Source organism: Lepeophtheirus salmonis, chromosome 5 (genome assembly GCF_016086655.4).
Source record: "Lepeophtheirus salmonis chromosome 5, UVic_Lsal_1.4, whole genome shotgun sequence".
NCBI classification, from domain to species: Eukaryota; Metazoa; Arthropoda; class Copepoda; order Siphonostomatoida; family Caligidae; genus Lepeophtheirus; species Lepeophtheirus salmonis.
This window is the reverse complement of record NC_052135.2, coordinates 49,336,472-49,351,450: the sequence shown is the minus strand read 5'-3', so window position 1 is coordinate 49,351,450 and position 14,979 is coordinate 49,336,472. Positions and strand designations below refer to the sequence as shown.

General features: G+C 30.3%; 1 protein-coding gene across 1 annotated transcript; it reads right to left on the bottom strand.

Annotated features, from left to right (window-relative positions):
* Window positions 1–719: 719 nt before the first annotated feature.
* LOC121117903 (uncharacterized) lies at window positions 720–10,078 on the bottom strand. Its single transcript, XM_040712429.2, has 2 exons — window positions 9,551–10,078; window positions 720–3,594 (listed from the first exon to the last, which is right to left on the bottom strand). The coding sequence occupies exon 2, from the start codon at window positions 3,519–3,521 to the stop codon at window positions 2,526–2,528; it is 996 nt and encodes a 331-aa protein (XP_040568363.1). The 5' UTR covers window positions 3,522–3,594; window positions 9,551–10,078; the 3' UTR covers window positions 720–2,525.
* Window positions 10,079–14,979: the final 4,901 nt, after the last annotated feature.

The following is a 14,979-nucleotide window of genomic DNA, read 5'->3' as shown; positions in this document are numbered from 1 at the left end:
AAATTAAGAATTCAACCTATCGGGTTGTTCAAAATGATTTGTAAAATAATACAAATGGTACACCAACATAACTTCCTTTTTTTTGAACGCAAATAAATAAAAAGATAATGTTTATAAAGATCTCAAATTGGTGGCACCAAAATTATTAATTAATGGAGTTTGTTTAAACTGGGTAATTGAACCGGACTTATCTGAAAAACCCAACATTTTTAAAACCTTTACAGAGTCTCTAATAATTAATGACTTAATTATCCACAACTATAAGATGTGTCGCCAATTAAATTTTCCATTTTTTTACCAAACATCCTCTCAATTTAAAGTTATTTAAGGATAAACAAAAAAAAATGAAAAGTTATTACTGGATATTAAAATTAGTGATGGGTCGATTCCAAAAAAAAAAAATCCTGATGCCGATTCTTTAACATTTTAAACGATAGATGAAAAATTTAATTTTGCTATAAATTTCTAAGAATTGCAATTGATAAAATTCCTTTATTTCATGTAAATAATATTTTAAAAATGGAAGTGATTTTGTGGCATCCTGTATCAAGATTATTTTATCGGTTCTATTATAAAGAACCGAATAATTTTTAAAGAAAGAATCGAAACTATGTACCAGATCTTAAATTAAATCCAGAATCTATTAGTACTAATTTTGGGGTTTTTTAAATTATTATTTTGACTGGAAAGGTTGAGAGATACAATAAAGATGTGTGATATATTAAAATAACGATATTTTATTGAAAAAATGAATAATTCTCTAATAATGATTATACCCAAACAAAAATGCTTTGTACATAAACAAATAGACTTAATCTCATGCTAAATAGAAAGAAGGTCATGTAAATTGCACACATATGTAAGTAAGTAAATTTGCATGAAACAAGCAATGATGATGCCCTTGACTCTATAACATTTTCTCCTTAGCATATGTAATATATATCTTTACAATTTAAACTTTACAGTATTAACATACATATAATTAATTTAGAGATGCATCGGCCATTAAAGTTAAAATCGGTCCCGTTTAGTTGCAGAAATGTTATCCCAAGTTTTGAAGCGCCCTCTATAGGACATCCTTTTCACTAGCATTATAGTAAATGATCTCAGTTTGCCATTTTAATTAATATGATAAAATTTTGAGTATCTTAAAAAACGTAAAAAAAATGTCATTTTACTTAATTTAGGCCGAATTAAAGTCAAAATTACTCGGATTAAAGTTATAGAAGATTGCTATATGATTACGTCATCGGTAGACATCTATACTCGTGCCCAGTAATTTTTTCTTAAACTGTTTTGCCTCTGGACATTTTGCTTTAGTTTTTTTCTCATTAGGCTATTTTGCCGCAAGGATATTTTGCCTTACTATATAAATAAAAGAGATTTATACATTGTTATTGTTTATTTTTGTTTAAAATTGATGTTTTTGTTGAATTTTCTAAATCAAAATATGCAATATTTATTACGGGTACACTGTATAAGCTTACCCACTCGTCAAACTTTCTCTTTCTATCTCAAAATTGAAGACAGCGACGGCAGAAAGTTGAAATTCAATTATATAAACCTTTTAATAATAAATAAATAACTTTACTATGTTAAATGAATCGACGCAAAAATATATTATTGGAGAAGGACTTGGAGTCCATCCGAGGACTGAGGATGAGGGAGATCCCATCTCATTATGTAAAGTACTACGACTATTTGAACAATGTGACCTCCATCGGCCTGCTTCCTCAGTATTTGGATCGACTTCGAGTCCATCTTTTACCTCCCTTCCCCCTGTATACTCCATAAGAGAGAAGCTCAACCTTCTCCACATAATGAGACCTTCCATCTACTTTCATGATCCTCCAAAGTGCTAATTGTCCGATTTTCTCGAAATAGTCGAGGTCCCTCTCCTCCTACTCCAATGGTAACGATTTAGTATTTGCATTGCAAAGTTATGTCCTTAGTATTACAATAATTGAATTTCAACTTTCTGCTTTCGTTGTCTACAATTTCGAGATAGAAAGAGATAGTATGACACGTGGGCAAACTTATAAAGTGTATCCCTTATTACTATAAAATGCATTAAATGTTTGTTTCCTGTTGGAATAATGACGAAATTATGCTCTTGCCTCATGTTATGTTTGTTCGTCAATCCATGTATCTTTTCTAGTTGAATAATCCATCATGTTTAATGATAATTACTAACGGAGAAGGGATTAGCAATCTTCGTTTTGAATGGTTGCCATGTTTAATTATTTTTGTTTTTCTTATTATACTAATTTTATTACTTATTTTGTCTCTGGTTCGAATTCAGTACGTAGTGAGATTTTGTTTGTCTATACATTGCAAATTTGGGGCATGATTCCATCATTTTTCCAACAGAAAACCTCAATTTAATGCATTTTATACTCATAAACAAAATGGTTTGAAGGAAAATATCCTGACAGCATTTATGAAAGATTGTTTTATGGGGCGTATTTTGCGTCTGATTTAAACATGATGTCTAAATTTTGGGACCAATGCATCCCTATATTAATCTATCCACTTCCATTTGTTAGAGATGGACCCTCTTCATCCAACATAAAGTTCTTGGGTCTAAGGTACATACCAGTGAAATGTGTCAAATGATTATTCTTTTTGTCCATAAGACCCGTATTCGTATACAGATACACTTGTATCTTATCCCCAATCTCCAAATCCACAATGATACTTTGTCCCACCATGGAGTTTTTATGATTAGACTCATGATTTTGATCATAAAAGGACGCAACTTGATTTCCATTATGACGAAGAGATAAAAGTGCTTTGTTATGATCAGCTGTACATACATGGATTGTGAAGGAATAGACACCAGGAAATGGTGCTGTAAATACACCAGATTTCGTATCCATTCCTCCACCCAGATTGACTTGTAGGCCTTGGAATGTTAGATAGCCTTCACCTCCCTCATCATAGTCCTCAGTTCTGAACGCATCAAATAGAACTGAAAGGGGTTTGGAAATGGAGTTTCGTAAACTGTGAATATTGTTGTAGAATTGAGAGCGGAGATCAGAGAGGGTGTTGTCAGAGTCCTTGTTCATTTTAGCAAGTTTGGAGGATAGGTCATTGATACGGCTGGTATGGTTGTTATTGGAGTTGTCCATTTGATCTGACAGATTCTTATTTTGATTTTCTAATTTGTTCTTCAAATCCATGTTTTCCTTCATGAGTTTATTTCGTAGGTCCTCTTTCTCTTGTTCCAACTTGAGTCTCATTTCTTCCTTTTCGGCATTGAGTTTATCACGAAGTTCATCAATTTCCATCTTTCGGTCACGATTTTCATTCGCCATTTTCTTGTATAGTTGAATGACTTCGTTCTCGGATGCTTGTTGCTGTTCCTTGAGTCGATCTTTCAACTCCGCTTCCTTTTTCCTTCGGTCTTCTTCTTCTTTGTCCATTTTCTCTTGGAGAGCTTTATTGTCCTTCTCAATATAGTCCCTTAGCTCTTGTTTTTCCCTCTCAAGACGAGCCTTCAGGGCCTCTGCTTCTTTCATACGCTTATCATTCTCTGTTTGAATCCATTCATTTACATCATTCAAATTTTGTTTCTGCTGTTCCGTTTCATTTCTGTAAGGAAATATCAATAATCAATGTTATATTTATAATATTTGAAGTACGGGGAACGTCCGTAGGAAAATGTTTGAAGGGTGGGAATTTTTTAAAATTTTTTTTGCTATTCACAAAAAAAAATTCAAAAATCCACAACTGTTGACAAAAAATTAGATTTTTTAGAAAAACTTTCAAGAATTATATTTGAAATATTAAATGTTTTTGAAAAAGTTTTCAAAAATATACATCTGTTCACAAAAAATTTAATTTTTTGGATAAAACATTCAAAAGCTAAATTTCAAATATTTAATTTTTGTAAAAAAAAAAAAAATGCATAGCTATTCAAAGCAAAATTAGTTTTTTCGGAAAAAGTATTCAACAATTAAATTTTCTCCGATCAAATTTCACATATGAAATTTTTTTCTCTGCTGCGTAATTTGATGGACTGATGTTTTTTTTTTAAGTAAAGAAATCTTTAAACAAAAATTACCACAATTTTGGCATAATTTTTTTTCATCCTGCCGAATAAAAATCCTAGTTAGATGCAAGAATTCCTTAATTTGGAGAACAGCCCTTCTAGTCCAACTCATGCAGACACAACGAATATATATGTCAGAACAAAAACAATATATAAAGATAATATAAAGAAAATGAGTAATTCTCAATTTACTGTTTAACTTCATAAATATAAAAGTCCGCATATTTCATTAACTTATTTTGATCAATTTCTGGTTCGTTATTATTATTAAGTGTTATATTGGTGTCTAATCGATTTTACTTTTTAAAAGATTGAGGTCCGGTAGACGGACTTAGATTAGCTAGACAAGACTTAGATATGGAACTCAATTCATGTCTCGAGTCTAAGTTCCTACTTCTAACAACAATTGGCCATTATATGAAAACTTTACATTTATTTTTGTACTATTAATTATTATAATAAACATTAAAAAATCATAAATGTATAATTGAACACTCCTCTTCTCTTTGGTGGGATATTCAAAAAAGGAAAAATTAAGGAATAAAACAATTTATTCTTTCCCAACAGCAATTTGAGTGTGAGAGCCGTGCTTCATCCCTCATTATCATAATTATATCCCAGTTTACGTCAGTAAGAAAAATAAATGAGTGACGCCATATGAAAAATGACATCCTGCAAAAAAAAAAGGTAAAAGCTGCACCATTGTATCTCCTCCAGCTAAGCTTTTGTTCCTTTATTTTAATGCTTTAGGTTGTTGATATAATGTTATCAAAATCCAAAAAACACTGATTGAGTGATTGAAAATTGTAGCGTTCAGTACAGTCGCAACAAATATTGCAAATTTTTTCATATTGTACAATTATTTTATGCTATATTATATATTTGCACTTGAACTTAAAAATGACCACAGGTGTATAAAATATGTCCTAGTAAGCAAGAGCGGTTTTTTGTTTTCCCAGAACTGTTATCCCTATTATTTCCTTCTTGAAGACAGAACATCTAAGTATAAAGTAATAACTAGTGTGTGTGCACATGAAATACAGAGAGTGACTATGAGGGTTTACTCCTCAGTAGTTTTAAATTGTTGGAATCGGAGTAGAATTCCGGATCGACATTGAAATAACACAAATCCATATATCCTTGCCATATATAGAGTGGGACTTGTGTTTATTTTCTCCTCTCACAACTGTTAGTAGCTGATCTAATAAAAGGTAAGGACAGCTAAGATAACAGCTTTTCTTAAATATTATTCAAATTGTTAGGACTATCGCCTTCATTTTTAGTTTCTTTTATTTTTACTTACAAAAATACATATTTAATGCATAATTTATGGTGGTAAATTTATCCAATCTATACAACTGATCAATGTGCTATATTATACATTTACTGCACTTTAACCTGTTTTAATACCTTGTATAAAATTTAATGATTCAAACCTTTCAAATATCAAGTAATAATTTACTCATCAAAAAATATTATATAGGCTATTTTTATTAATTTAATCTACTGTTGTAACAGTGCAACATTTGACTGGGCATATTCGGGTAGAATTTGTGTAAAACTGCTGACTGTTATAATTTTTAAACAGATTAAAACATTAGTAAACATATGTTGTTATATTTTGACGTGTAGGAGTCAAACCAACTTTGGATAATTGAGCCAAAAGCAAAAAGTCTTGCAACAGTCCGTAGACTCCTCCTTCTAAGTGGGGCCAGTTAGGATTTATCTTTGGGGGAGGAAATTGAATATTTTTTTCAAATTTTTCGGTTCTGATATGGTGTTACTTTTTTTAAATAAGGTTCAGCCTTTTCAATTTTCCCAAAATAATAATGAAGGACCTTTTGGATAGATGATTTGGTTCATAGTTAAGTAGGTTGTAACTTATATTTATAACCCCAAATAAACTATGCGTTGTAAGCTCCATCTGTTGCATTCAGTTGATAGCTTGGTATTTACAAGTATCAACTTTAAAATAAACTTTTTGTTATTTGCTCATGGTTTGAGTATTTTATAGTGATTCTATAAATTCTAAAACGTTATTATCAATTAGATACCTGTAAATACCAAGCTATCAACTGAATACAACAGATGGAGCTTACAACGTATAGTTTATTTTAGGACATAAATATAAAGAGCAACATATCTATTAGTAATAGTATGGGATGTATGAGATATTATAAAAACCGAAGGATATGTTGATTTGAATATTACTTACATTTTCATATATAAAAGTTCATATTGACATTAGAAATGAGTTTTCAAGTCTGATATTTGAAGGTTGAATTCATGCTGTGATTGCTTAATGGACAGCTAAAAAGTCAAATTGTCCTTCAAGATTTGATTTTATTCTATGTAGAGAATGCATCAATCTTACAAAAAATTATTAAATTTGCTTTTAATACTTAACTTTTCTACTCACATGTTTTTAATCAAAATTAAATTAAAAACTGATTGAATATATGGTCAAGATGAAATAATTTAAGTGAATACCTTATACATATTTAAACTTTAACTAAAATGAGCTAACAATATGACCTATGTATTTAATTGGTGAATTAGTACCAAAAAAAATGAACAAAAATTAAGAATATAAATAACGTCCAAATTATTTTTTTACTTTATATGAAAGGTCAATATTTTGGTCAATTATGGACTTTGTATTCAAATATCTGAGGTAAGTTGAGATACCTAATAGTGTTAACTGTATTTTAGCATTAAAATAGCTGAATTGTCAAATTTGAGGGAATTGCATTTTTTAAGTCCAATTCTGCTTAGTTCTAATTGTAACAAAACTATCTTATATAGAACAACGTAGCTCAATGGACAACGCGCTTGGGCTAAATTATTCTCTTGAACTCTCAAACTCTCAATGTACGTAGATTCACTCCCAATTGATTGAAGAGAAGGAATGCAACATTACGTATATAGACTTGAAAGAAGATTCCTACTCCTACGTCAGAATGAGTAAATATTAATACTTGAAGATTTACTTGTACTAATCATTGCACGATTTTTTTAACATTTTTTTTTTTTTTACTAAGCAGGTATATAAATACCTAGCTATAATTATTTAGATTATTATAATTATGTCTGATGTTTAAAAAAATAAATGAAATGTTATTAAATCTTGTTTTTTAATTGTACTTTTAAGCTTGCCTTCATTTTTGACACCTGGGTTACTTAAAGTATGACAACATTACTAGCATTCTAATGTTAAAGCCTTCATTGTATTTATGAGACATAATTTGAACCTTATCTGATCTTTCAAATATAACCAATCAATTTATAATTATGTCATGGTGGTGATGAACCTTCTACTGAAAGTTTATTTATACGAAAAAACGTTCACATCAAATGTACAAATGTAATTAAGATTTAATTTTTAAAAAAAATATTTTTTTTAACTTACTTTTGTGCTGACTAGCCTCATATTTCAGTGCTATAATGACAGTTATTATTGGGGGCATGATTGGATTGACTATGCTGTTTTTGTTTGGCAATACAATGTATCTCATGTTAATCAAATTTTACAGGAGAGCCAAGAACGTTTTTGGAGTTTGCCCCCCCACATTCAATATTGACAAGGGATTATGAAAGGATGGTTTGCAGATGTGAATTTTGTGCTCTGTCCAATGGACTAAATTGTATTTCAAAGTTATATAAAAATGACTAACCCTATAGATGTAGCTCTATCAATTGATTCAACAGCTTCAATAGGATCATATAGAAACATCAGAGTAGGCCAAAGCAGTGACGTCGCTAGCTCAAAGCCTCCCAAATTTTCTGAAGCCCCCTCCCATTAAATATATACATATATATATTGGCTACAAGTTACGATGTAATTTAGTTGCAACTTGTGAAAGCAAGTTGTACAAGTTGCGATTTGATCGTCTTCTATTGCCTTAATTAATTGCAATATTAGTCGTTCTAATTACCTCATATTAATTAATACTATAATTTCATTTTTTATCTATTTAAATAATATAATTATTATATATGTATAATAGGCCATAAAATACTTATATTTTAGTAATTTTTATTAAGATAGTCAAAAATGACACCGTTAATATATCGATCATCCCTGGAATATTGAATGATTACATTATCTTCATCAAAAGTATTGTAAATCCGTAATTTAAAATTACTTGTACACAACATAAGTATAAAATAAACCTTTTTATACTACGGTGTTGATAATTTTTGGGTCTAAGCCTCTCCAAATGATGAAAACTAGCAACGACCACTCGGCAAAAGTATTTTTTTAAAGACAGAATATCACTTTTTATATTCAAAGTTATGTGCTTATAATTTATAATTCACAAATGAAGTAATATCTAAAGGACACAATGATAATTTATCAAATTTTCGACCAAACAAGTTGTTGCCCTTGGATTGGCTCTGACACTAGCAAAAAATAATTTTCAGCAATCCAAAGTTCTATAATATACCTACTATCTGAGACATTATTATGATATTATACCTAATAATATGTAAAGTCTGTGTTACATTCCTTAGGAACATTATATTGTCAGACAATAATGCATCTATTAAATTAGATGCATTATTTTTTAATGAGATAAATCATATATCCAATGATTTTTTTACAAAATATTATTCAAAATGATAGAACTCTCCAAGAATATCTAATGTATGCAGAAAAATGAAAAAATTGCAGATTCTTTGTTCTGCTAAGTATGAACAGTAGAGCGGTTTGATTTCCAAGCTTTTTTGAATTTATATTACAGCTAGTGCAGAAAAAGTTATCATATGGTATGAAAATGCCCTATGCAAAATTGCATTGCCCTACGTGGTCATCTTTAGGTCTCACATCTCAATCGAATTATGAAAAAAAGGCAAAACTTATTACTTTGAGAATATAGATACTAAAAATACATTTATAGTTATTGTTCAAAAGATGGTTTTGACAGACATTGTTATCTATTAAAGTATAAATAAAGTTTTTGTAAATAAATTGTTTTATTGAAAAAAAAAAAAAAAAAAACTAGGCTCCGCGTATTGTGCGCATCATTTCTTTACATTTTCAGAAAGGAAACATCAAAAAAAATTGTTATTCTCTCTTTTTGCTTCATAGGGTAGCTTTAACAAAAAAAAACTTTATCAATATTTTTATAGGTTCAAATAATATCTAATCAAATTAATTAATGTAAAATAATAATCAATACTGTATTTTAATTCAAATTTGCGAAATAAATAACTTCTGTCTCCTTTCCAACTTTGAACAAGATGTCCTCCCTAAAGATGACATTGTAGAAAAATGAAATTTTGCATAGATAATTTAGATAATATATGACAACTTTTCCACACTACCCGTAATCAAAATTCGAAAATAAAACTAGTCTACTGTACAGTATAAATGACTCCCCGTTAATAGGTTTAATAAAATACTACTACTAAAACAGTTACTAGGGGTCCAACCTCCCGCCCCTGGTCCCAGGAATTACGACTCTGTATATAAAGCTCTCAAATATAACTTACTTATAATAATCATCCAAATTCTGATCTCCCTGAATCCGTTCTTGCCTCTCCTTGTCTAGCGAAGCTTCCAAGTTCTTAAATGCATCCTCCCCATTCGATTTCTGTTTCTCCTGATCATCTCTCAATCTCCCACATTCTCCCTATTCGATCCCTTGTCTCCTTATTCAAATCCTCACTTAGTCTATTCACTTCTTGACCCATCCGATCCCCCAGTTTGTCAATTCCTTCTTTCCGTTCGAGCATTTCATTTGACAGATCACTTCGAAGGCTACTACATTCTTTAAGAAGTAAAAGAAGTACATCTTCCACTCGACGAGACAGCTCCGTGATTTGACCCTTGGTACTTTCAAACTCCAACATTTCCTCTCTTTACCCACTCTTTTTAAAAGATAAATTTTTAAAATTAAATATTTTTTTGAGGAAACAGCAATTTCTATTTCTGTCTGTTTTGAACTTCTTTAAACTTCTACTATTCAATGAAGGGGAAAAATAAATGTGACTCTTAGATTGAGAAATAGGAAGGAAAATAAGAAAGTTAAATATTTCTATCACATCACCGCGGGTCACTTAAGGTACTACATGTACTATATCTACATACGTAAAGAGAAGGTGAAGAAGGGTAGGAAATAGTCATAGACGGAGTTAGTTATCAATGCATTTATTTTTTCTTTCTAATAATAGATTTAAAAAGTCGCAGAGTTAGAATTTAATTCTTACTCATTGTCTTTCTCTTATTTCCTTAAGTGTATTGACAGACGGTGATTCAAATATTACTTATGTTACCTACATAGGAAAAGGTGTCCGAAGGGGGTGGGCTGGAGTGGCTGTAGACTCCCCCATCCCCAAGTTAAGGAAATTTTTTGGTGAGAATGAAAAAATTTTATACGAAAATAGGGAAAAAAATAATATTACATTTTTCTTTCCAAAAAATGTAATATTTGAAATTTTTTCCGAAAATATAATTTTTTGTAAATAGCTTTGGATTTTTGAAATTTTTATTGTATCTCGCTCTATTTCCTTTGAAATTAAAAAGAAAAAAATCACGAAATCAGTTGGTAGTTAACCAATTCGTCCAAATAGGGAATCATTATTCAATAATAGTTGAAGATTCTTCACAGCTTAATAAGAAATCATTCGTATCCAACCAATGAATGGTAACAAGAGGAAAAGAAGAAGAAATATTGACAGCTGACAGACAAAAACAGTGTACATTTTAACACATGAGCTGAAAAGTCTCGGGCTTAACAAAAAAAAAGTTTTTTCGTTCAAAATTGACCTTTTTTAAATTATTATTATTATTATACGCTTTATGGAGTGGACACCCCATTACACTTTTCAAGGCTTTTCTTAGTTTTAACGTTATTTTTCCCATCAAGAAGCAGTGAGAAATAAAAACACAAAATTGTTTTTGATCTATGATTTTATAAATATCAAAAATTGCATCACAGTTAGCAGAATAGTTAACAAACTAATTAACAGATTGTCATAATATGGTGGCAATCTCTCTTTTGAAGGGTGATACACACTTAAATTAAGGGAATTCTAAAAAAAGCAGCATCTACGTATGAATCCCTTAACTTTTCAGCCCAAATGTTACACTATGTCGATTAGATAAATTTCAATCAAAAACTTCACCTATCATGCTGCCAATTCCCTGGCAGTAAAGATAGTACAGATCATTTTTTCTCAGATCTGGGTCGTTTTGGATCCTTGGAAGTGAATATTCAAGTAAATTTTGCTTATCCGAGATCAAAATTATACAAATACTTGTCGCAATTTTTATGAGTACCTAGCTGGTCCTAAATAAAATAGGATCCGAATTTAATAACATTTTTACTTACTATGTATCCGAAAAGAGCGAATAACCCAATGTTATATTACAATTATTGATATAATTACGATACACACGTAAATTATATTTATTAATCACCAAACCTCTCGTTTGGAAAGAAATAGAAAAAAGGCCTAAATCAGTTGGTAGTTAGCCAATTCGTCCAACTATTATTATTCAATAACTGTTGATAATTGTTCAAAGCTTAATATGAAATCATTTGTATCCAACAAATCAATGTTAAGAAAAGGAGAAGAGGAAGAAATATCGACAGTTGACAACCAAATACAGAGTGTATTTTTGTGTTATTCAGGTAACGCCTTGTGAAATAACCAGGCATCACAATTGTTTATGTAGGTATAGTTCCATGCACTAATCAAGATCAATACAGATGCTATGTTCGATACAGATAACATGTTATTATTTTTATATTTGAACTAAGTATTAAGCAATAGAAGGTTGTAAATAAATAAAAGGTTTTTAAGATCTGGAAAATCACACAGATCTTTTTTATAATTTTTTAAAGTTTGAGTACACAAAGCCGGCATAAAAATAATGATTATTTTTATATTTCCTTAGAATGGTCAGATAGATTTCCATAAATTAAGTATAGATAAACATTATGGTATTGCAATTATTCTATCAAACCAATCAACTGGCTTTGAAGTCGATTGCCATAAAAACCGTTCTCAGACACATTGCCACAAAAATTATTGACAAAAGCCACTCTGCCGAATCAGCCCTTTTCTGGAAAAAAAAATTCTTATATATGTAGTTATGATTCCCATTGGTTTTTGAAAAAAAAGTTAATAACAAAAATTCTGAGCTGTTCACAAAAAAGGGAATTTCAAAAATTTTATTTGAAATATTAAATTTTCTCAAAAGAAATTTCAAATATTAAAGTTTTCTCACAAATCTACAGTAATTCACCAAAAAATTTCAAGTATCCTATGTTGTTCACAAAAATATTTTTTTTTTTTTTTGAAAAAAATATGAAATATTAAACTTTTAGAAAACTTTTTTTTTTTTAATTTCATATACATTCACAGCTATATAAAAAAAGCTTAAATTAAATTTTAAATATAATTTGAAATTTAATCCATAGCTATTCACAAAAAAATAAATTTCAAATATTAAAAAAATTTCAAAAATCCATTCCTATTAAAAAAAATTAATTACTAAAATTTTTTATATCTCTTATAATTAGGTGTTCTCTCTTGAAGATTTACATCACTAAATATAACTAATAATTACCTAAATCTAAATTAAATCTACATCTATATTATCTACAGTCAAATAACTCAATGGTACTTTAAAAGGCTATAAAGTAGGTTATAGTAAAATGGTGTGTTGGAATTGGTGTCCTGTGCCAAAAACCGTGTAGTGTCATGGTCTGGGCAGGTGTTATCTCAGACGTGAAGAAAATGTCCAACATTTTCATTATAGAGACTGTGAAGATCAACCAGCACGTCTACAAACCATGTTGGTCGACATGATCCTTCCTTGGCTTCAGGGCATATATGTTGATGTTTTTTACATCTTCAGCCAAGATGGGGCACCCTCTCACACTACCAAAGGTTGCAGCACTGTTGAAGAAAAAACTCAAGGGCTTTGGGAAAAAGAATATGTCGCCTCCTAGCATTCTTGACCTGACTCTGAAGTGTGTCTTCGTCCAGGAAAATGCCAATATCTCTGAAGAAATATCCATGCTGTCTCTGTCCAAGTGGCACTTCGTCTCCCCCATCTCATCCGGGCAGAGGGTGGCAATTTCGTACAAAAGTTTTTTTTTTTAAATTAATTTATATTACAATTTGATCATTTTTACAAAAGTTTATCTTAATTAATAATATATTATGCTAATGCATATTGAATATATGTATATAAACACAAACATATTATACCAAACTTATTCCACGCTCTGTATGTTTAATCCCATTTATAAATGTTCAATGTGCCATGTACCACCTATCTAGGTATTTCCCTAACTTGAACTAATCATAGCCATGTTGTTCATAATATGAGACACGTTATTAGTTGTATATTTATCCATATAGACAATCCCAGTTAAAAAATTTATTCTTAAGTCTACAATATGAGCCTATCTGTGTATGTAGGTATGCTTGCTTGCTTTCAGTTCAATAACCTAGACGATTGTGTGTACACACATATATACCTAAAAAGAGAAACAATCAATTTTGAAGGGTGGAGTACATATTTGTCATTGTCACACTCGATTTTCACATACTAATTTTGAATGTAGATAATTAACGAGCAACGGTTTTGGTCGAAGTTATTAGGCGTCGACAGCTGAATAACAGACAAACTTTGCTTTATTGACATGGATATGTACTCTACTTTCCCTTTTTTTTTAAATATATGTACAGAGTTGGTCTTATCTAGTGCTACACATTTTATTATTTTTAATTTTTAAGAGTAAGGGCATTTATTTAAAAAAAAAATCATCTGTAAATAGTTCTTGGCACTTTTTATTCAATATGTGAGCCCTCAACACTAGCAACTGCCTCACTACGATGCCTACATGTTTCAGACATCCATACCTTCTTGAAAAAGCCTCTAGTGACTGGACACTCCTGTGAGGAGTAGCAAACCTCCTCTTCTCCAGACGTGCTTAGATAGAGTAGTCCAAGTGGTTCGCATCTGAAGAGGAGGGCATCCACATGTTGAGGTCCAAAAAGTCCGGAAAGTTGTAGAGTCTTAGAGATGAGATGACATGGAGCTCTATCTTGAGTGAAAACAAAGTTCTTACTCTACTGTTATCTTAAGGTATGGACAATAATACAACTTACTGTAGTTTCAAAATAGAGAAAAGCTTGAAAACCCGAATAACAGAAGTTGACTGTGTCATAAGAACCAGTCCTAATTCTCCAAATGCTATCAAAGTAAATATTTTCAGCAAAATTGAAGAAATAATTCGTTCTTCCAGATGGCATTAGATTCCGATTCCAATACGTATAGATAAAGTCGGAGAAGGAAAGCTCGAACTTTTCGTAAACTTTACAGAAAACGGACAACGTTTTCTTTTTAACTAAGATTTTCAACATCTAAGAATGAAAAAATTGAATGAAGAACTCCAAAATCTTAATGACTAATACAATCTTATAATTTGTATATTAATATCCTATTTTGTCCGTCGATCTCCAAGCCTGGAAACTTAAAATTACTTTTTAATAACATTTAATGATATCATATAAAATATGTCAATTTTTAATAAGTTTAATTGACAATTTATTGCCTACCTACATATATGTTGATATTAGATTAATTAAAATACATATTTTTTGTTTAAAAAAAAAAGTTATTTCTCTCAAATGGTATTCCCGTACTCAATGTTGTTCATTTTGGACCTCCAAGGACAAAAAGATAAAGTGCAGCCTTACCAAACCAATTGTTGACATTATATACTATTATTATTAACTCTGGTTTTGCTTCCAATATTTTATAAAAACTCGAACATTTTGTCAGTTAACCCTAAACAGAGTATTAGAACATCCGTTTTAAACAAATGAAAATATAAGCCAGGGGTCGGCAACTTTTCGGAAACTAAGGGGCCAAACAACTATGTAGAGTCATGGAAGAG